A 23578-nucleotide genomic window follows, 5' to 3' on the forward strand; every position below is an offset into this window, starting at 1 on the left:
ATCATTTTTTGCCACAGTGACTTTCCATGCCTGAAATGCTCTCAAGGACTTTTCAGCTGGATCTGAATGCCTTAAGGGCTGATTCTGAGGTCAGAGTGCTATTTAGAGCATTTGTCATTTTATGAGTCTGCTATGTGGCCTGCTTCCCATTCAACCACTTCGTTTTGGTAGCACCTACCTCTAATGAGAGGTAGATTAAATGGATCAATCTTGAAATGTGCCTGGCATATGGTGAAGGTTCAGCAAATGTTAACACTGTAGTTACTGGCCAGCGCCGTGGCTCACTTGGTTAATCCTCCACCTGTGGCGCCAGCACACAGGATTCTAGTCCTGGTTGGGGCACCAGATTCTGTCCCAATTGCTCCTCTTCCAGTCCAGCTCTCTGCTGTGGCCCAAGAAGGCAGTGGAGGATGGCCCAGGTCCTTGGGCCCTGCACCCCATGGGAGACCAGGAGGAAGCACCTGGCTTCTAGCTTCAGATAGGCGTAGCTCCAGCCATGGTGGCCATTTAGGGGGTGAACCAACGGAAAAAGGAAGACCTTTCTCTCTTTCTCTCTCTCTCTGTCTAACTCTGCCTGTCAAAAACAACAACAATAACAACAACAACAAAACACTATAGTTACTAACTAGTGGATGCTACCTGAAAAATAATGTTGCTCTCTCTCCTTGGGTTCTTTGGGGCTTTCTCTGATTCCAAAAGGAAGACTCAGGACTAGGAAAATAGAAGTGTGTTTCATGGACACATGAAGGCTGTGAGTTGGGAGCATAGTGTACAGAGTTTTAGATTAAAATGGCATCCAACAAATAAATAAAATGAAACTGCATCCAATACATTGGCCTGGCACACCTTTCTAACCCATGGACAAGCAATTAGAGATGACTAATATTACTCTTTTGGGCCCAGTGGAAGCTTCTGATATAAAAGAATGAAAAATAAATAAATAAATATTTAAAAATAAAAAAGAATCAATGCAAACAGTAATCTAGCATTTTACTAGACTTCAACTTTTTTTTTTTAAGATCTATTTATTTATTTGAAAGGCAGTGTTCCAGAGAGGTAGAGGCAGAGAGAGAGAGAAATCTTACATCCACTGATTCACTCCTCAAATGGCCACAAAGGCTGGAGCTGGGTGGATCTGCAGCCAGGAGCCAGGAGCTCCTTCCAGGTCTCCCACGTGGGTACAGGGGCCCAAGGACTTGGGCCATCTTCTACTGCTTTCCCAGGCCATAACAGAGAACTGGATCAGAAGTGGAGCAGCTGAGACTAGAACCAGTGCCCATATGGGATGCTGGCACTGTAGGTGGTGGCTTTACTCGCTACGCTACAGTGCCAGCCCTGAGACTTCAACTTTTATTATTTCTTTCCTGCTCCAACTTTTTATTTTGAAAAACTTCAAGTCTACAAAACCCCTGAAATAATGGTATTATGAACACCTATTTACTTTCACTTGGATTCAACAATTGTTAACACTTTTCTACACTTGCTTCCCATGTGTATATGTCCATACACTTTCTGGATAAACCATTTGAGAATAAGCTATAGACGTAATTACCCTTCACTGCTAAATACTTCAGTATGCAGCCCCTAGGAACTAACGTGGTCTCCTACATATCCACAATACTATTATCACCCAATCACTTTTTTTTAAATGTTAAGTAGCTTTCTCTCTCTCTCTCTCTCTCTCTCTCGGATTTATTTATTTATTTGAAAGTCAGAGTTACGCAGAGAAAGAAGGAGAGGCAGAGACAAAGAGAGGTCTTCCGTCCACTGGTTCACTTCCCAATTGGCTGCAATAGCAGGATCTGTGCAGATCCGAAGCCAAGAGCTTCTTCCGGGTCTCCCATGCAGGTGCAGGGGCCCAAGGAGTTGGGCCATCTTCTACTCTTTTCCAAGGCCATAGCAGAGAGCTGGATTGGAATCGGAGCAGCCGGGACTCCTACTGGCGCCCATATGGGATGCCGGCACTACAGGCAGTGGCTTTACCTGCTACGCCACAGCACCAGCCCATCACCCAATCACTTTTAATATTAATACCATTGTCTTACTGTAGTCCACATACAAATATCCCCAATTGTCCTGACCATGTGCTGAGTTTTTATTTTTAAGTATAGAATCCAATCAAACATCATAATCCTTTAGTTTTCTTTAATTTAGAACTGTTCCCTGTGGTTTAAAGTTGTTTAAAAAGATTTATTTATTTGAAAGGCAGAGTGACAGAGAAGGAAAGAGGGAGAAAGAGATCTTCTGCTGGTCCACTCTCCCAAGTGCCCACAACAGTCAGGGATAGGACAGGGTGAAGACAAGAGCCAGGAACTCCACGCAGGTCTTCCATATGAGTGGTTAGTATTTGAGCCATCACTTGTTGCTTCCCAGGTGCAACACAAAGAGCTGGATAGGAAGCAGAGCAGCTGGGACTCAAACCTGCACTCTGACATTGGTGTGTCCAAAGTGGTGACTTAACCCACTACACCACAATGCCCACCCTCTCCTGTGGTTTTAAAATCTTTCATGGCATTGGCATTTTTGAAGCACTCAAGCCAGTTGTTTTATGGACTGTATTTCAGTTTGGTTTCTTGAGAGCATCCTGAAGATAATCACCAGGGAACATTTCCAGCAAGAACACCATATAGGAAATATTATAGTTTTTGCTACTCACTAAAATGTATGACCTGGTAATGACACAAATAATGATAAACTTAAATCACTATTTTGAAGTATACCAGCAAATTTTTGAGGCTGCAGATGTTCTGAGGTATAGGTTATCTTACTGGAGAATAATTACTTTTCAGTGTGCATTAAAGACCATTACACAGGAGTCAAGACTCAAATGAACCGGCCTGTTTTGTACATAAATGCCTGAACTGAAGATGTCCGATAATGAACTCCAGGTATGGCAGTAGCTTTAAACCATGGCCTCGGTGGCAAATGGCTAGAGAGTGATGATAACACTTTTCCCATACACTAATGGCCAAGAAATAAAGCAGAGAGAACACCACTGCCTTGGCTAACTGAGAAACCTTGTTAATGATGAGGGCTTTGGCTGTCTGGACAGGAAAGCATCTTGCTGACATGGGAGAGCTCAGTTGCGGTAGATGCTGACAGAAGTTGAAGGAGAGGAAGGTAGAGCAGAAACCAATGGATTTGACAGTGTAGGAAAGTTGGTCAAGGAGGTGACCTGACAGAAATGGTTCAAGCAAGGTGTTATATGAGGGGCCTTTCCCCGTTATCTTGTGTAAGCCCCTCAGCTAGCTGTGGCATAGTTTCTATTTAGCTTGTTGTATTGGAAGGCAGATGGGAGCATTTAAGCTGCAGGAAGTTATAAAAAACTTCCACAAAAGGAACTTACAGAAATATTTTTAAATAGGAAAAAATTGAGGGGCCAGTGCTGTGGTGCAGCAGGTTAATGCCCCGGCTTGAAGCTCAAGCATCCATATGGGTGCCTGTTCTAGTCTCGGCTGCTCCTCTTCCAATCCAGCTCTCTGCTGTGGCCTGGGATAGCAGTGGAAAATGGCCCAAGTGCTTGGGCTCCTGCACTCGCATGCGAGACCCGGAAGAAGCTCCTGGCTCCTGGCTTCGGATCGGCACAGCTCCAGCTGTTGCGGCCATCTGGGGAGTGAACCAGCGAATGGAAGACCTCTCTCTCTGTCTCTACCTTTCTCTGTAACTTTGTCTTTCAAATAAATAAATTAAATCTTTAAAAAAATTGAAATACTTGATACTCTACATGAAAATTAACTGTCTACATGAAAATTAACTCAAAATGGATCATAGACATAAAAGTAACTATACAATTTTTAAATGAAAACATAAGAGTAAATCTTTTTGCCTTTGGATTAGACAGTGGGTTATTTGATAAAGCTTTCTTAGGTAAGACACAAAACACTAACCATACAAGAAAAGATTGCTAAGAATTCATTAAAATTAAAATTCATGCTCTTCAGAAGATATAATTAATAAAAGTCACAACTGGAAGATATTCACTGAACACATATCTGAGAGAAAATATTTGTACCCAAAGTATACAAAGTACTTATAAAACTCAGTAAGATTGGTATCAGTGGCCAGCGTTGTAGCATAGTGGGCAAAGCTGCTCCACTTCCAATCCAGCACTCTGCTGTGGCCTGGGAAGGCAGTAGAAGATGGCCCAATTCCTTGGGTCCCTGCATCCATATGGGAGACCTGGAGAAAGCTCCTGGCTCCTGGCTCCTGGCTTCAGATCGGCCCAGCTCTGGCCATTGCAGCCATTTAGGGAGTGAATCAGCGGATGGAATATTTGTCTCTCTCTGCCTCTGCCTCTCTCATTCTGCCTTTCAATAAATTTTTAAAAATTGATATAAAATTAATATATGGGAACAGATTTGAACAAATACTTCATAAAGATATTGTACATGAATGGATATTCAACACCACCAATTTTTTAATGGTTATGATTTTATTCATTAATTTTTTCCAAAGAAACCTTTTATTTAAGGAATACAAATTTCATAAGTACTGAAGAACTTGAGCCTAGATCAAGGCACAGCTATTTTAGACTAGGCCTGCATCTTGTAACTCTGGCCTGACCAGGCCCTGAACCCTAAGCCAAAAGCTCCTGAAAAAAATAAAATAAAATAAACTCCCCTTGCGATAAACTCCCCTAGTAACAGCCAATCAGCAGATAGCATGGAAATACCTAAAGTTCCAAGGTGTCTTTTCAGGCAGTTAAGGTGATTGATAATATCCCAAAACCCTGCAGTTTGGCACGTACACCCTAGCGGCTCAGACCCTATACTTTAGCCAATCATTTTAAAATGCATCAACCCCAAAAGCCATCCAACCACCTTTTTACTAGGTCCATTCCCACCGCTGGATGCACTAATCAGTTTTAAGAGATGTTCTTTGAATTTCCTGCAGGATGAGATGATTTGCTGCATGGTGCTATAATGTATGGAATGTCTCTGAAAACCCTATATAAACCCCGCAAAGGAAACAGGAGGGGTCCTTGTCAGAAAGCCACCGTGGCAGTTGGAGGCGTGAACCCTAGCTCGAGCTAGAACAATAAACCTCTTTGCTTTTGCATCACCAAGTCTCTCGTTGGGTTAATTGAGTCCGATCCAAGTTCAGCCTAACAGTACAACTTTAGGAATATAGTGATTCTTCCCATCATACCTGCCTTCCCACCTATACTCCTACCCTTCCTCCTCCTCACTCTCCAATTCCCAGTCCCATTCTCCATTAAGATTCATTTTCAATTAACTTTATACACAGAGGAACAACTCTATGCTAAGTAAAGATTTCAACAATTTGCACACATACACACACACACATACACACAAAACTGAGAACAAGTTTTATAGTTAAATCACATAATAACAACTCATTGAGGACAGAGGTCCTGCATGGGAAGTTAATGCACAGTAACTCCTTAGGCTTTTGGCATGAGTTGCCTAGGTTATGGAAGCCTTTTTGAATCCACAAACTATGTCAGTATTTAGACAAGGCCATAAGCAAAGTAGAACTTCTCTCCTCCCTTCAAAGAACATCTTTCTTTCTTTCTTTCTTTTAAGATTTATCTATTTATTTGAAAGTCAGAGTTACACAGAGAGAGACAGAGAGAGATAGAAGTCTTCTATCTGCTGGTTCACTCCCCAATTGGCCGCAACAGCCGGAGCTGCGCCAATCTGAAGCCAGGAGCCAGGAGCCTCCTCCGGGTCTCCCACACGGGCATGGGGGCCCAAGGACTTGGACTATCTTCTGCTGATTTCCCATGCCATAGCAGAGAACTGGATCAGAATTGGAGCAGCCAGGTCTTGAAGCAGCGCCCACATGGGATGCCGGCATTAACTGTTGGCCAAGGCGTTAACCCGCTTCAGGCCAGGGCGTTAACCCGCTTCGTCACAGTGCCGGCCCCAGAACATCTTTCTTTAATGGTCACTTCTTTCCACTAGGGTCTCACAGAGCTCCTTCATGTAGGACATTTTTTGCCACTGTTGGCTTTCCATGCCTAAAATGCTCTCATGGGCTTTTCAGCCAGACCAGGATGCCTTAAAGGCTGATTCTGAGGTCAGAGTATTATTTAAAGTGGTTGTCATTCTATGAGTCTGCTGAACACTGCCAATTTTTAAAGAAATGCAAATTAAACCATAGTGAGTGGGCAGGTTTTGGCCTAATGGTTAAGATGCCAGTTGTCAGGACAGTTGAGTTCCACATCTAAGTTCTTGGGTTTGATCCTCAGGTCTGGCTCCTGATTCCAGCTTCCTGCTAATGCCTTCTCCTGCCTTCTGCTGGGAGGCAGCAGTGATGGCCCAAGTAGTTGTATTTCTGCCATCTATTGGGTAGACTTGGATTCAGCTCCCAGCTCCTAGCTTAGACCTCTGCCAAATCCTGGCCATTACAGGCATTTGAGGAGCAAACATAAATTGAGATCTGATTGCATTCTGTCTCCCAAACATTTTTTTTAATTACAGAAAAAATAAGCTACCACTAAATACCTATTGGTAAACTAAAGTTTTTTTTTTAAGTTTATTTATTGTTTTTATTTATTTGAAAGACAGAATGACAGAGAGGAGAGATCTTCCACCCACTGGTTCACTTCCCAAATGCCTCTAACAGTCAAGGATGGGTCAGACCTAAGCCAGGAACCCAGAATTCAATTCAGGTTTTCCACATGGATGGTAAGGACCCAAATATTGGAGCCATTATCTGCTGCCTCCCAGGGTTTAACAGGAGGCTAGATCAAAAGTAGGGGAGCTGGGCTCAAACCAGGCACTCTCTTTTTAAAGATTAGTTTATTTGATTTGAAAGGCAGAGTTACAGAGAGAGAGAGAGGAAGAGAAAGAGATCTTCCATCTGCTGGTTCACTCCCCCAATAGCCACAATGGCTGGAGCTGGGCCGGTAGGAGCTTCTTCCAGGTCTCCCACGTGGGTGGCAGAGACCCAAGCAACTGGGCACACAGTAGAGAGCTGGATTAGAAGTTGAGCAGCCAGGACTCGAACTGGAGCCCATATGGGATGTCGACACCACCAGCAGTGCCCCCCCCCCAAGTGGTGTCTCTTAACCAATATTTCATAATGTCCACCCCCTAAAGTTTTTATAAAACTTGTAAGTTAAGGATTAAGTCAGGAAATGGAGCAATTGTAACTGGTAAGAATGCAAAATGGCCCAGCCACCTTAGGAAACAGTTTGACAATTTCTTAAACAGTTAAATATGCACATAGGTGATGCAACAATGTCACCCTAAGAGTTTACCCCAAAGAAATTGAAAACATATTCACACAAAGACCTTCCAGTATGTGTTTCTAGTTTTATTTGTCATTGCCAAAAAAAAAAAAAAAAAAAAAAAAAAAAAAGGAAAACCCCCTGGATGTCCATAAAGTAATGGATGAGTGAACAAACTGGTATATCTATATCCACACACCTGGAATACTGCTCAGTAGCAGCATTGCCGATGGAAGCAACAGCATAATCTCAAAAGCATGTGGCAAGCACAAGAAGCCAGACACAGAAGGCTACATACACTGCATGACTTCACTTACAAGACACTGTGGGAAAGGGCAAAACCGAAGGATAGGAACAAGATGGGTGGTTTGCAGGTGCTGGGGATGAGAAGAGAGGATTGACTGCGAAGGAATGTGAGGGACATTCTGGGGGTGATAGAAATGGTCTATATTGAGAATTTGGTGGTGGTTACATAACTACAGATTTGTCAATGTCATCAAATTGTATACTTAAAAGTATGGATTTTATTACAGGAAAATTATACCTCAGTAAGTCTGACTTAAGAAAATAATAAAACATGAGGTGGGTATTGGGGTGCAGTGTCCCATATTTCAATGCCAGTTTGAGTCCTGGCTCCTCTGCTTCCAATGCGGCTTCTTGCTAAAGTGCCTAGGAAGGCAGTGGGTCTCTGTCACCCATATGGGAGACCTGGATGGAATTCCAGGGTCCTAGTTTCTTCCTGGCCTAGCCCTGGCTTGTTGCAAGCATTTGGAGAATGAAGGAAGATTCTCTGTCTCCCTTCATCACTTTCATTCTGCCTTTCAACTAAATCAATTACTCTTTAAGAAAAAAAATATAACCAATCTAAAAAAACTTAATAAAAATAAACCTAAAAGAAAAATAACTTACAGTTTTTCCAGTTCGAGAGTCATCATAAGGATGTTCTCAATTGTGGTAAGTGAAACAAGTGTTGTTCCAATGTCTCTGTGGGAGAAAGTCCAAATATTTATGATATGAACCCCAATAAAAGTTCTGTCCTTAAACAGGTATATTTCAAGAACAGGTATTTACATCAATTTTGGCTTCTCTATAAAACAAACCTGCTCAAGAGTCTGTCATGGGAGAGAATTCCAGAAAGCTCTCATTGAAGAAATTTTACTATTTACATCATCAAATTAATGACCTTGGCATTGAAGCATAGAACCTAAACTTTTTTGCCATTATTTTACTTTTCATTTTTATATTTCATTCACCTCTCTTGATTACTTAAGTTTTTTTTCTTTTTAAAATGATGTACAACTATATCTCTGCTTTCTGGGGTAAATGGTATCCCATGTATAGCCACATGTTCCGTATCTAAATGTGCTTGGTATCACTGCTGTCTTGCCCAGTACATATTTCTTTCTTACATATTCTTGTCCATTCCATATTCTTGGCCAGTAACTTTTTTTTTGTCAGTAACCTAGTTAAAATGGAAATTATTACTTTTTAACCTCAATATAAAACAATTAATCCTTTTGAAAGTAAAGCGTTGAAATCATTTCATGACTCATGAGGTTATTTTAATACTTACAGATATTTTAATGCTGGTAATTTAAACAGATAGGAATCTTCAACAGTTGTTAGAGGATTATGATTGAGATTTCTGAAAAACACAATGGAATTAAAATAATCTGCCTTTTAATTACGCACAAAACTACACGAAAACTTTATAATTTTTGGTATGAAACTTGTAGGTTTAAAAAATCATTTTCTGTCTTTACCTATAAATCAGCCTTAGAATCCATATGGCATTCTTCCTTTGGCAACTACCTAGGTCTCTAGAAGATACAGAAGAAAAAGAGAAAAAGAAAACAAAAACAGAAGTATGGACAGTAAAGAAAAAATATGCCAAAGACTCAGATCAGAAACCTAATGGGTGGGTGTTTGGCCTAGCAAGTTAAGGGACCAGTTGGGACACCTGTGTCTCACATCAAGCGCTGGGATTTCATTCCCAGTTCTGACTGCTGATTGCAGATTCCTCCTGATGCAGACACTGGGGGAAATGGTGTTGGCTCAAGTGGTTGGTTCCTTGCTGTCTGTCAGAGACCTGAATTGAGTTTCAGGTTCCCAGCTTTGGCCTAGGCCCAGCTCTCTCTGTTGGCAGGCATTTGGGGAGTGAATTGGTAGAAGGGAGCTCTGCCTTTTTCTCTCTTTGTCTCTAAAAATAACAAAACCATAGAAGTGATTACAGTGGTACAATGCCCTTGCTCTGTAGGAAACACTAATCCTAGTGTTCTCCATGATTCAAGTGCTTGCCTTTCCTCTTCAGAAATTTTAAACATTCATGGCTTAATTCATCCAGTTAACAAAAAAACAGGACCCATTACTTGGCTCTAGAGCCAAAGAAAGGGACAAATCTTGGAGGAGGAATTGGTGAAAGCCATACTTCCACAGCCTTTGTTACACTCATGTCATCACCTGTTTGCTGTCAGTCTCCTGGCCCATCAGCCCCTTGAAGGCAGGAACCACACTACTGTCATTGTTATCACAATGCCTGGTGTAATGCCTGACATTTACTAGGTATTTAATAGATGTTGGCTGAATAAAAAACATTTTGTTTATATATCCATAAAATGAATAAATTCATTTTAATGCAAATTTCATTCCAAAATGCTGGAATAGATTTTCCTTTTTAGTTCTTTAAAGCAAGCAAGAAAAACAAAGAAATGAGGAGAAAGAAAAGGAAATCTTTTAGTTTAATTCAAGAATCATTAGTTAAAAAAAATAATTCATATAGCTATTATCTATCAAGCTGCCGTCATCTGTGATCAGCATTTTACATTTAATCCTCACAGTAACCTTATGTGACAGATATTATTACCTGATTTTATAAATGAGAAAACTGAGGCACAGAGAGGTTATATAGCTTGTTCTAGTTCTCCAAATTATTAAAAAGAAAAGCCGGGGGTTGGCATTGTGGTGCAATGGGTTAAGCTATCGTTTGGAATGCCTGCATCCTAAATAACAGTGCCACGGATTGAGTTCTTCCCTGCTTCTTATCCAGCTTCCTGCAAATGCTGAAGTATTTTGGTTCCTGCCAAGCACCTGAGAGACTTGGATGGAGTTCCTGGCCCCTGACTTTGGCCTGGCCCAGTGCTGGCTCTTGCAGGTGTGTTGGGAATGAAACTGTGGATGTAAGATCTCTCCTCAGTCTCTCTTACTCTGTTTTTCCAATACATAAAAATACACTTTTTAAAAGAAAGGTAAAGCTGGAATTTAAACTCCATTCTACCTCCAAAGTATTTGTCTAACCTGTATGAGGAAAATATTTGTTACTTTAATCCTAATTTTAGAGGACTCAATATAAAAATACAATGCAAACTTCATAACAATTTATCCAGGAGACCCTCTACAAAAATTAGTTTCTCTTTTTATACCTCTTGCCTAATTATTTCCCACAGTTAAATATTTTATTTACTTCATAGTCATTGAAACTAGAGATTTAAAACCATGTTGTAGGTGACATAAGTGACAACAGTGGGGTGAGGAAATCTGAAAATTCATCCCTCCATAAAAGTAACAATAAGAAAATGACAGAAATGGTCAGTTTTTTCAGAACTTTGGAAATGTAACCAAAGCCTTGTAGCAACCCAAGAGCACTTATTCAAGAACAATGACTGGATTTCTGAAAGAGTGAGACTTGTGTGATTTTAACTTGCACTAGACGATTCCTCATTGTCAAGCTCAGTGGTGGCCTTGAACAGCAGCCCACTTGCCCAGTGTGAGAGACAGCAGATGGAGCTGGAACTCTGTCAGAGCCTCATTCCTAGTGAGAAGCTGTCAGTCCCTGGCTGATGGTTCCCTGGAAGACCTCACTTGAGAGCTGTGTCTTTATTTACCTGAGTGTTCTCCAGTGGTAAAGCCTCTCCCCAGAGGATGTTTTTGGAAAAAAATTACAGGTAAGTGTTTTATCATGGCAACTGTGTGAGGAAATGGAGAATAGCTGGGCCAAAAAAATAGCCTAATCAAAAAGCTTAACATGAAAAACTGATATTCATAAATAGGGGCCAATATTGTGGCACAGTGGATAAAGCTGTCACTCATGATGCTGACATCCCATATGGGCACCAGTTCATGTCCTGGCTGCTCCATTTTTGACCCAGCTCTCTGCTAATGGCCTGGGAAAAGCAGTGGAAGATGGCCCAAGTGCTTTGGCCCCTGCTACCCATGTGGGAGACCTGAAAGAAGCTACTGGCTCCTGGCTTTAGCCTGTCCCAGCCCTGGCCATTGAGGCCATCTGATGAGTGAACCAGGGGATGGAAGATCTCTCTTTTTCTCCCTCTTTCTCTGTAACTCTGATTTTCAGATAAATGTTTTTTTTTAAAGTATGTAATAACTTTTTTTTTTTTTTTGACAGAGTGGACAGTGAGAGAGAGAGACAGAGAGAAAGGTCTTCCTTTTCCGTTGGTTCACCCTCCAATGGCCGCCACGGCCAGTGCGCTGCAGCCGGCACACCGCACTGATCCGAAGCCAGGAGCCAGATGCTTCTCCTGGTCTCCCATGGGGTGCAGGGCCCAAGGACCTGAGCCATCCTCCACTGCACTCCCAGGCCATACAGAGAGCTGGCCTGGAAGAGGGGCAACTGGGACAGAATCCGGCGCCCCAACCGGGACTAGAACCCGGTGTGCCAGCGCCGCAGGTGGAGGATTAGCCTACTGAGCCACGGTGCCGGCCTTAAAGTATGTAATAACTTTGAAACACTCCAATACATCCTTGGAAAACTGGAAGACCATTGGATACAATCCTGAGAATTTGGGAGGTTGCACACATGTGTAGAGCTGCGAGCATGACTCAGAAAGACATGAAAAGACTAACTTCTTAGCACTGGCAATTCCGGAGATTCTGCATAAGCAGGAAGTGCATGCTAAGGCAGAGCTATAAATTGCCCGGCTGAGTACTGAAAGAACACATATTCATAATGTACACAGAGCTCCTTAGCAAAAACTGGGAGATTTATTGATTCCGAATATTTAAGAAATTCTCTCTTCAATCATAGCTTTAGTGACCACACATGACAAATTATAAAGACTTGATAAAATTAATTCAAGGAGCCAGAAATGCGGCACAGAGAATTAAGCCTCCACTTGCAATGCCAGCATCTGGCCATTTGGCCATTTGGGGAGTGAACAGCAAAGGGAAGATACCCCCCCCCCCCGCCAGCTCTGCCTTACAAATAAATAAAATCAGCCAGCGCCGCGGCTCACTAGGCTAATCCTCCGCCTTGCAGCGCCGGCACACTGGGTTCTAGTCCCGGTTGGGGCACCGATCCTGTCCCGGTTGCCCCTCTTCCAGGCCAGCTCTCTGCTGTGGCCAGGGAGTGCAGTGGAGGATGGCCCAAGTCCTTGGGCCCTGCACCCCATGGGAGACCAGGAGAAGCACCTGGCTCCTGCCATTGGATCAGCGCAGTGCGCCGGCCGCAGCGCACCTACCGCGGCGGCCATTGGAGGGTGAACCAACGGCAAAGGAAGACCTTTCTCTCTGTCTCTCTCTCACTGTCCACTCCGCCTGTCTAAAAATAAAAAATAAAAATAATTAAATTAAATTTAAAAAAATAAAAAAACAAATAAATAAAATCTTTTTTAAAAATTAATTCAGAAAAGTTACTAAATAAAGTAACAGCAACCACTACAAGAGGCAGCAGTAACACCAAACCCCAGGGGCAGGAAGCTAATTTTCAGAACTGCTACAGTATATTCCTTAAAATGTCAAATTTTCAACAAAAATTTGTGAGAGATGCAGGGAAATAAAGGATGGCTCATGTTCAAAAGAAATTTCAGTTTCAGTAGGAACTGAAACTGTCCCTGAGGAAACCCTGATATTGGACTTACTAGACAAAATAATAAAAGGAACTAGTTTTATTTACTAAAGAATTAAAGGAAAGTATAAGAACAATCAAACAAAAAATTAAATAGACAAAAAAAGAGATAAGCAAAGGGGCAGGCACTTGGTGCAAGGCTTGCGATGCTACTTGGGACAGCCACATCCCATATAAGAGTGCTTAGACTCAAGTCCTGGTACCACTCGTGATTCTAGCTTCCAGCTAATACACATTCTCAGAAAGAATATGTGGTGGATTAAGTAGTTGTGCCCCTACCATCCATGTGGGAAACCAAAACTAAGCTTCCAGCTCCCAGCATTGGCCTGGCCCAACCCCAGCCCCAGCCCCAGCTGTTGTGGTCATTTGGGGAGTGACCAGTGGATGGGAGATCTCTCTGTATGTCTATATTTCTATGCCTTTCAAATAAAATGAAAGAAAAAAATTAAAAAGAGAAATTATAAAAAAAGAGCTAAATAAAAATTATGGGGTTGAAAACATGGAATATTGAAATAGGAAATTCACTAGAGGATCCCAATAACAGATACGGGTTAGCAGAGGAAAGAATCTAGAGTATGAAGACATATTAAGATGATTGAATTGAGGGCCAGCCCCGTCGCACAGTAGGTTAATCCTCTGCCTGTGGTGCTGGCATCCAATATGGGCACCAGTTCGAGTCCCGGCTGCCCCTCTTCCAATCCAGCTCTCTGCTATGGCCTGAGAAAGCAGTGAAAGATGGCCCAAGCGCTTGGGCCCCTGCACCTGCATGGGAGACCAGGAAGAAGAACCTGGCTCCTGGCTTCAGATCGGTGCAGCTCCTGCCATTGCTGGCATTTGGGGAGTGAACCAACAGAAGGAAGACCTTTCTCTGTTTCTCCTTTTCACTCTCTGTAACTCTAGCTCTCAAATAAATAAATAAAATCTTTAAAAAAGATTATTGAATTAGAGGAATCAAAAGATAATAAGAGGGATGAATGTAATCTCAGAGACCATTTGTGAGACACCATCAAGTTTACTAACATACATAATGGAAATTTCAGAAAAGAGAAAAAGAGTAGAAAGAATACTTGTTGAAATAATTGTCCCAAACTTCCCAAACTCGAGGAACAAACATTAATCTACACATAAAGAGGTTCACAGAACTCCAAGTAGTTCAAAGTGGTCCACATCTAAACGTATCATAATCAAACTGTCAGAAAACCAAGACAGAAATCTTGAAAGCAGCAAGAGAAAATAACTCATCACATACCAGGAATCCTCAATAAGATTAAAGCTGATTTATCAAACCATGGAGACCTGCAGGCATTGAGGTGGCATAATCAAAGTGCTGGAAGAAAAAATAACCTGTTAACCCCAAATTCTGTGCCTAGCAAAGTTATCCTTCAAAAATGAAGGACAAATTAAGACATTATTAGATAAAAACAAAAACAGTTTCTTGCTAGAAGGCCTGCCCTGTAAGAGAAATACTAAAAGGAGTCCTTCTGACTTAATTGGAAGAATTAACTTAAATCCACATGAAGAAATTAAGAGTATCAGTAAGGCCGGTGCCGTGGCTCAACAGGCTAATCCTCTGCTTAGCAGTGCTAGCACCCCAGGTTCTAGTCCCGGTCAGGGCGCCAGATTCTGTCCTGGTTGCCCCTCTTCCAGGCCAGCTCTCTGCTGTGGCCTGGGAGTGCAGTGGAGGATGGCCCAAGTCCTTGGGCCCTGCACCCCATGGGAGACCAGGATAAGTACCTGGCTCCTGCCTTCGGATCAGTGTGGTGCGCCGGCTGCAGCGCGCCAGCCACGGCAGCCATTGGAGGGTGAACCAACGGCAAAAGGAAGACCTTTCTCTCTGTCTCTCTCTCTATCCACTCTGCCTGTCAAAAATTTAAAAAAAAAAAAAAAAGAGTATCAGTAAAGGTAACTACAAAGGTATATATAAAAGACAGTGTATGTTTTGGTTTGTAACTTCTTTGTTCCCCATCTGATTTTTTAAAAAGACTAATTCATTGATTTGGAAGGCAGAGTTAGAAAGGGGGAAGGAGATCTTCCATCAACTGGTTCACTCCCCAGATGGCCACATTGACTGGCGTCTGAGGCCAGGCCAAAGCCAGGAGTCCAGAACTCCATCTGGGCAGGGACCCAAGGTCTTAGGCCATCCTCTGCTTTTTACCCAAGTGCTTTAGCAGAGAGCTGGATTGGATTTGGAGTATCTGGGACTCAAACCAATGCCCATACGGGATGCTGGCCTCCTGCTGTGCCACAATGCTGACCCATACCCATCACCATCTGATTTTAAAGATGATTGCATAAATCAATGAGTATAAACCTATGTTGATGGACACAAACTGTAGTATGAGGGTACTTCACAATGCTTGTGGAAAATTTAACTAAAAGTTTGTTTTAGTGAAAAAATTTTGAAATCCATATATAGATTTTTCATAATACACATTTTCATAAACAATTTGAAGATCCCTCATATTCATGGATTTTAAAAAACTTTTGGGGGCTGGTGCTGTGGTGCCGGTTCATGTCCCGGCTGCTCCACTTCCAATCCAGCTCTTTGCTATGGCCTGGGGAAGCAGTGGAAGATGGCCCAAGTCCTTAGGCCCCTGCACCCATGTGCGAGACCTAGAAGAATCTCCTGGCTCCTAGCTTCAGATCGGCACAGCTCCAGCCATTGTGGCCAATTGAGGAGTGAACCAGCAGATAGAAGACCCCCTCTCTCTCTCTGCCTCTCCTTCTCTCTCTGACTTTTAAGTAAATAAATCAATTTTTTAAAAAACTTTTGGGCCTACATAAATTATGTTTCAATTCTATTTTCCACAAAATTTTTGAAGTACTCTTACAGGTGACAATAACAGTTTAAAGAAGGGAGAGGCAGTGGATCTATAGGGGAACAAAGTTTGTGTACACTATCAAAATTACTTTTATACTAATCTGAAGTAGCATGTTAGAAATTAAGATGTTACTGATAGTCCCCAGGGCACTCACTAAGACTAAAACTCAAAAATGTATAGGAAAAAAATAAAAGAGGATGTGCATTCGGCCTAGTAGTTAAGCCACCGGTTGGGATACCCATATCCCATATTGGAGTGCCTGGTTTCTAGTCTTGACTCCACTCCCAATTCCAGCTTCCTTTCAGTGCAGAACTTAGGAAGGAGATGGTAGCTCAAGTGATTGGGTCTCTGTCACCCATGTGGGAGAACTGGATTGAGTTTCCAGCTCCTGGCTTTGGCATCATTCAGCCCTGGCCACTGCTGCCATTCAGGGAATGGGCTGGAGTATGGAAGCTCTGTCTGTGTTTCTTTTTCAGTGTATATGTGTCTCTGCCTCTCAAATGGAAGATAAATAAAAATAAAGGAATTGAAATAGTACACTAGGAAATAGCTAGCACAAAAGAAGGCAGTAATGAAGGAATGGAGAAAAGAAAAAGACTTAAGCCACAGAGAAATAACAAAATTGTAAATGCAAATCCTACTTTATTACTAGTTATATTAAAGGTAAAGACTAAACTCTGCAATCAAAAGGAAGAAATTGGTAGAATGGATTTAGATTAAAAATAAATGATCCAACTATATAATGTCTACAAGAAACTCATTTTATGTTCAAAGACACACTTAGATTGAAAGTAAAAATACGGCAGCGAGTGCTATGGCTCAACAGGTTAAAGCCTCGGCCTATGGCCCCAGCACCCAATATGGGCTCTGGTTCAAGTACCGGCTGCCCATTTCCTTTTTTTTTTTTTTTTTTTAATTTTTTTTAATTTTTTTTTTTTAATTTTTGACAGGCAGAGTGGACAGTGAGAGAGAGACAGAGAGAAAGGTCTTCCTTTTGCCGTTGGTTCACCCTCCAATGGCTGCCGCGGTAGCGCGCTGCGGCCGGCGCACCGCGCTGATCTGTTGGCAGGAGCCAGGTGCTTCTCCTGGTCTCCCATGGGGTGCAGGGCCCAAGGACTTGGGCCATCCTCCACTGCACTTCCTGGCCACAGCAGAGAGCTAGCCTGGAAGAGGGGCAACCGGGACAGGATCGGTGCCCCAACCGGGACTAGAACCCGGTGTGCCGGCGCCGCAAGGCGGAGGATTAGCCTGTTGAGCCACAGCGCCGGCCCGGCTGCCCATTTCCAATCCAGCTCTCTGCTATGGCCTAGGAAAGCAGCGGAGGATGGCCTAAATCCTTGGGCCCCTGCACCCACTTGGAAGACCCAGATGAAGCTCCTGGCTCCTGGCTTCTGACAGGCTATTGTGGCCACTTGGCAAGTGAACCAGCATATAGAAGACTTTCTCTCTCTCTCTGCCTCTCTGTGTATGTAACTCTTTCAGATAAATAAATAAATCTTAAAAAACCAACATTAGCCATATTTTTATACAATAGCAATTAATAATCTCAAAAGAATACCTTGTATGATAGCATCAAAAAGAAGAAAATACTTAGAAATAAATTTAGTCAAAGAGATAACAAACACTTGTACACTGAAACTACAACACATTGTTGAGCACATTTAAAGATCTAAGGAAATGGAAAGACATTTTGTGTTTTTGGATCAAAAGACAATACTGTGAAGATGGGACTATTCTCCAAATTTGTCTATGGTTTCAGCCCAATTCCTATCAAAATTCAAGCTGGCTTCTTTATAGAAGTTGAAAAACAAGGTCTAAAGATCATATGACAATTTAAGAGACCCAGAATAGTCAAAACAATCTTGAGAAGAACAAAGTGGGAGGACTCTCTCTCTCTCTCTCTATACACACACACACACACACACATATATTTGACAGAGTTAGACAGCGAGAGAGAGACAGAGAGCAAGGTCTTCCTTCCGTTGGTTCACCCCCCAAATGGCTGCTACGGCTGTAGCTACGCCAATCTGAAGCCAGGAGCCAGGTGCCTCCTCCTGGTCTCCCATGCGGGTACAGGGGCCCAAGGACCTGGGCCATCCTCCACTGCCCTCCTGGGCCACAGCAGAGAGCTGGACTGGAAGAGGAGCAACCGGGACTAGAACCCAGTGCCCATATGGGATGCCGGCGCCGCAGGCGGAGGACCAACCAAGTGAGCCACGAAGCCGACCCTCTACTTCCTTTTTTTTTTTTTTTTGGTGGGGGTGGCATTACAAAGAGGTTCCGCCACTTCATCTCCCCTCCCCCTCTCCCCCAGTCATTAAGAATGATGGTAATGCATTAAGTAGCCAAAACAATTCTTCCAAGTTTGTTATCCCCACCCAGATTATTTCAGTTTTCCAGTGATTCACTCCTCATTAACAGCACTGATATCCTTGTACCCAATGGCTCAGCATTTCTTAATGAGTCAGCCCTTTTGCAACTGATATAGGATCTTTGCATTTGTCCCCAGCAAAATCACAACTTGGGGCCACTCTCTGTTATCCTACTTCTTCCTCCCATTGTAGAGCACTCTTTTCTTCTCTAAGGTTGTGTGGGGGCAGTGGAGAGAATGAGCAGGAAGTGACTCAAAGCTCAAGTTGGAAAACTCCACAGCAGTTCTTGTCTATGAGCCACATGTTGTCAGAGTCACAGTGGACACATTTCCATCCTAGTCCCCTCATTTTCTGTATAACCCAGGTCCTGCTGCCTGCTAGTCCATTGCCTCCTTTATATTTCTATGGTAGTAAAATGTGGCAAATTTTTATAGCCTCAAAGATAACTTTAGAGTCAAAGTTTGAGAAATATGCTTCTAAATGATGTGGTTTTTTTGTTTGTTTGTTTTTGTGGGTTTTGTTCATTTGTTTGTTTTACAGGCAGAGATAGACAGTGAGAGAGAGACAGAGAGAAAGATCTTCCTTTTTCTGTTGGTTCACCCCCCAAGTGGCTGCTATGGCCGGCACGTTGTGGACGGCACGCTGTGCTGATCCGAAGCCAGGAGCAAGCTGCTTTCTCCTGGTCTCCCATGCGGGTGCAGGGCCCAAGGACCTGGGCCATCCTTCACTGCCTTCCAGGCCACAGCAGAGAGCTGGACTGGAAGAAGAGCAACCGGGACACAATCCGGCGCCCCAACCGGAACTAGAACTGGGGTGCCGGGGCCGGAGGTGGAGGATTAGCCTAGTGAGGCGCCGGCCTCTAAATGATGTTTTAAAATATACCTTATCTGAAGAGGAAAACATATTTTTGTATTAGCCTTTTGATTTAGAACAATGGAACACAATGAAGTAGCTCACCAAATAAGGGAACCTTTCTTCCTGCTATTTTTTTTCCCTTCAAGTCTGACATGGGTCCAGACAGATGGGCCACATTTCCTTTCTATAACCAAGGAAGCAGAGAAGAATGGAGGACTGAAGCATGTCATCACTATCCTGAATGTACTGAAACCCTTTGGCTGAGCTGAGAAAATATCCAGAGCAGGCAATGAAAGAAAATTTAAACTCCAAAACTGTCTATGCTAGAACCCCAAGACAGGCATGGAAAATGGGTTCCTCAGAGCCCAGGTGTCAAAGAAATAAGCAGAGTAATCCAGACTGTGTTCCAGTATGTCTGAAGTGCGTGGGGATGGAGTAACCCTTTTCCTTCTTTCACTGTGTAGGTCCATGAGCCAGGACACCCCTTGAGAAGACCTCTACCTGCACCACATTCCTCAGGGACAGAGTCTAAGGAATCTGAAATGATTAGCCTGCATTTTAATCCAAGTTCTAAGAATACAAGAGTCTTGAAGAAGAGTCCTTGTCAGTGAGGAACAATGGAGGAAGCAAGGGCCCTGGAATCAGACAGACCTGGGTTTGAAATCTGCTCGTCTCTTTCTGGCAGGATCCCTGGGTAGCAAAGATCTCTGAGCCTGTTTTGTAGCATTTACCTCACCAGGCAGTGTGAGGATTCAATGAAAGAGCTAAGATAGGAGCTCTGCGGATGCCTGGAGGTGTCAAGGCCTGGAGCTCTAGAAATGTGGACTTCTCAGAGACAGATGGACCTCTCTGCCCCGAAGGCCCTGTTCAAGGTAGAAACCAAGGTCAAGATACAATGTACAAAAAGCCAAATTGTCATCATTCAGCTCCTGTTACAAGGGACTGAAGAGCTGTATAGAAAATTACTGGTAGGGGGCCCATGCTGTGGTGTAGCAGGTAAACTGCTGCCTGCAGCACCAGCATCCCATACAGGCACTGGTTCAAGTCCTGGCTGCTCCACTTCTGATCCAGTTCTCTGCTAATGCATCTGGGAAAGCAGCAGAGGAGGGCCCAAGTGCATGGACTCCTGAACCCATGTGTTAGAAGAAGCTCCTGGCTCCTGGCTTTAGACAGGCCTAGCTCTGGCCATTGTGCCCATTTGAGGAGTAAACCAGTGGATGGAAGATCTCTCTCTGGAAGATCTGTAACTCTGCCTTTCAAATAAATCTTCTTTTTAAAAAAATAATTACTGGCAAAACTAACAAGTGGTTGTGCCACTTATTAACAACGTGAAACTAGGCAAGCTACTCAGTGTCTCTGAGTTTCAGTTTCCGCATCCATAGGGATCATAACATCTACATAGCAAGAGTTGTTGGAAAAATGGAACTACCCTAGAAAGCAGTGTGTGTACCATTTGCCAGACACTGTTGTGCAAACTGAATATAGTGTCTGGAACATAATAAGCACTTAATAAAGGTGGTATTAGAGAAAGGTAGGGAGCAGAAGAAGAATTATAAAGCTTGAGAGAAAAGAAGACACCTTGTTAAATGGGGGAGAAGAATACAGTGCAGCTGGCAAAAGAAAAGACAGTAGTTGCTAGAAATGACTAAACAGCCATCCTAAATCTCCCCAAAGCGCAAACCTGAGCTGTTCTTTTCATCTTTAATGTTTATGCCTCTCCAAGTTTGAGAAGAAGCTGCTAGGATTCCAGGACATACCAAAAAGGGGTGACATCACCCTGTAGCCTGCAAACTTAGGTACCCAAAGGACAGTGATGATAGTGCCCCAGCCATCAGTCTGTTGCTAGCCACACACACACACATACCTTATTGATACTCTGAACAGTTGGGTCCATAATCCAAGAGGGAGAAAGCTTGGATTTGCCTCTCATTCACTCTTTAAAAAATATTTTTTTGATTTATTTATTTGAGAGGTAGAGTTACAGACAGTGAGGGAGACAGAAAGGTCTTCCATCCACTGGTTCACTCCCCAGATGGCCACAATGGCCAGAGCTATGCCAATCCGAAGCCAAGAGCCAGGAGCTTCTTCCAGGTCTCCCATGCCAGTGCAGGGGCCCAAGCACCTGGGCCATCTTCTGCTTTCCCAGGCCATAGCAGAGAGCTGGATCAGAAGTGGAGCAGCCAGGACTAGAACCAGCACCCATATGGGATGCTGATGCCACAGAAGGATTAACCTAAGGCTCCACAATGCCGGTCCCTCTCATTCACTCTTAATGCTCAAGTTGTTAACACAATATTGATGTATTGAAGACAATCCAGCATGTGGATGTGTTCTATCTGAATGAGGCATCACCTCTCTACATTGTAGAGTCCTTTACTTTCTAAAATTATGGGGCCTGTATTGTTAGAAACAACAAAGTGACAAGGAATTTAAAATTAAGCCATCATTCTGGACTTGTGTAGGTGAATGAAGCAACAACAAAAAAGTCTACTTAATATTTAGAATTATCAGCCACTGCTGGTTTTCCATAATATAGTTCATTCTGGATTTTGGTTGAGGTTTGATTATTACAACGATTCAGGGTGGCCCATCACCAGGAAGCTCTGGGCCTGTGTTTGAGGTGGATTTCAGATTCACGACAGACTGAGCCGCCACACTGCTCACTGTGCAGTCAGCGTCTGTCAGTAACACGGGTGTTGTTCCAGAGGGGACGTACTGGGCTGCGAGTACACAACACTGTGGCGAAGACAGAGTTTGCTGGGCCTGAACTTTATCTAATTTGGGAAATCTGTAATAAAACATGGCAAAATTATGAGTGTAAAAATTGCTACGGCCCCTCCCAGGACCTTGGAGGAAGCCTCTGCAAGTGCAGAACCTTGAAGCTTAGGCTCCACTCAACTCACAGCAAATCTACCTCAGCTGGACTTTTTAGGCCTTTTGCAATGCAGCAAAAGTATTGTTTCAATTTATAAAACCCCAGTCATATTGGTCCTAAGGTTACTGGCATCTCCCTGGACAATGGCCTTTGAGAAGCAAAGCAATAGGCTTATATCTCACAATGGCAAATGTTTCCTAAGCAAATTAGCTTTAATAAATTATGGGACCCCAAAGAAAGGAGGCCAGCACCCAACACACACTTGGTGTATTGTGACCACTGTGCCAATCTTTGAAAGCAGCTGTGAGTTAGTTACATCCAGATCACGTGGTATAGGAATTAGTTTCCTGTACCAGCTAGCTCTGTGAAGCAAATGCCTCTGTCTTGTGCGTAAGATGAACACAGAAACCCGAGATAAACAAACTGGTGCCTCCTCTACTGTGCGTCATCCCTACCCACCTGCTCCTACTTCATGACCCCCTCTCTTTGACCCTGCTGCACAAATCCTAGTATGGCTCTCACCTGTTCTATCAACATCGATCTTCCTCCTGGTATGAAAAAGTCTTAGAAACAAAGCTCCAGTCCTCTTCCAATTTGTATCCCCAGCACTTAGTGCAGCACCTGGCATTCAGTGGGCTTGGCACTCATGAATGTTTTCAAGTGATTCATTATTTTTTATGTACTGTACTTCCATAGGTTTTCCCTCCACTCTTGTCTATCCATAACCATGGTGAAACTTGGATCCTTAAGAGTGACTGTGTTGTGGAATATTTAGTAAAGATGGTGCGTTGAAGCCATTTCTGTTGGTGCCACCAAAACCTCTCGGGGAAAGGGCCTAGGGAAGAGAGCTCTCTGGTGTGTGGGCAAAGGAAAAACAGACTCTCCATGTTCTTCTCCAAGTTAGGTCTCCGCAAATGAGTGAGGGGAGAGAGGAGGCCACACAGCCAGGATCTGCAGAAACTGTCAGTCCTAAACCCCTTCCTCAAACCCAAAATGAACTGTGAAACTGGATTTCTGAACCACAGGACAGGTTGATATTCTTTTTCAGAGTCAGGCTTAGAGGAGAATCTTCATCTTGAATCTAAAATCGGCCCCCCTTCAGACCATGACCATCACAGAATTGTTGAGCTGAGAAGGAATAAAAACCCCACTTTTTGTTGAAGTGTGCCCATGATGTTTGTGGAATCAGGCTAGAGCAATGTGTTTTCTTATCTTCACACTGCAGCTTAATATAAACACCACTGTTTGCCTTCTAAAAAGGTTCCTACTGCCCACAGATAATTCAAAATTTCAGAGATAAATACTTCTTGAAAAATCATGATCTAGGTGATTAGAGAGAGAGAGAAATGCCCCGACCTTGAGGAAAGTTCTGGCACCTTTTGCTCCCCAGAGTGAGTAGCAATCAAAGTTAAATTCAGAAGTGGCATTTCCGGGGCCATGGGTATCAGAGCAGCCTTGCAGGGCTCTTGTGCAGTGCTAATGGAAGTGCTACTTGCTTGGTGCCTTCTCTTGACCAAGCCTAAGACCAGCACTGGGAAAGCAGAGCATGTCATCTGTCAGACCAGCTTCTCAGCCTCTTTGTACCTTAGTTTCCATATT

At 43.2% G+C, this 23578-nt stretch overlaps 1 protein-coding gene across 1 annotated transcript in view; it reads right to left on the bottom strand.

Moving 5' to 3' along the window:
- Window positions 1-23578, bottom strand: part of LRRC37A3 (leucine rich repeat containing 37 member A3) — a 55112-nt gene that overhangs the window by 15371 nt on the left and 16163 nt on the right. The window contains exons 4-5 of the mRNA XM_062216346.1: window positions 8772-8843; window positions 8108-8182 (exon numbers count right to left, since the gene is read on the bottom strand). Of these exons, the coding sequence (XP_062072330.1) occupies window positions 8108-8182; window positions 8772-8843 (147 nt within the window). The remainder of the gene's footprint in view (window positions 1-8107; window positions 8183-8771; window positions 8844-23578) is intronic.

The sequence above is a fragment of the Lepus europaeus genome, chromosome 18 (assembly GCF_033115175.1).
Source record: "Lepus europaeus isolate LE1 chromosome 18, mLepTim1.pri, whole genome shotgun sequence".
NCBI lineage: Eukaryota > Metazoa > Chordata > Mammalia > Lagomorpha > Leporidae > Lepus > Lepus europaeus.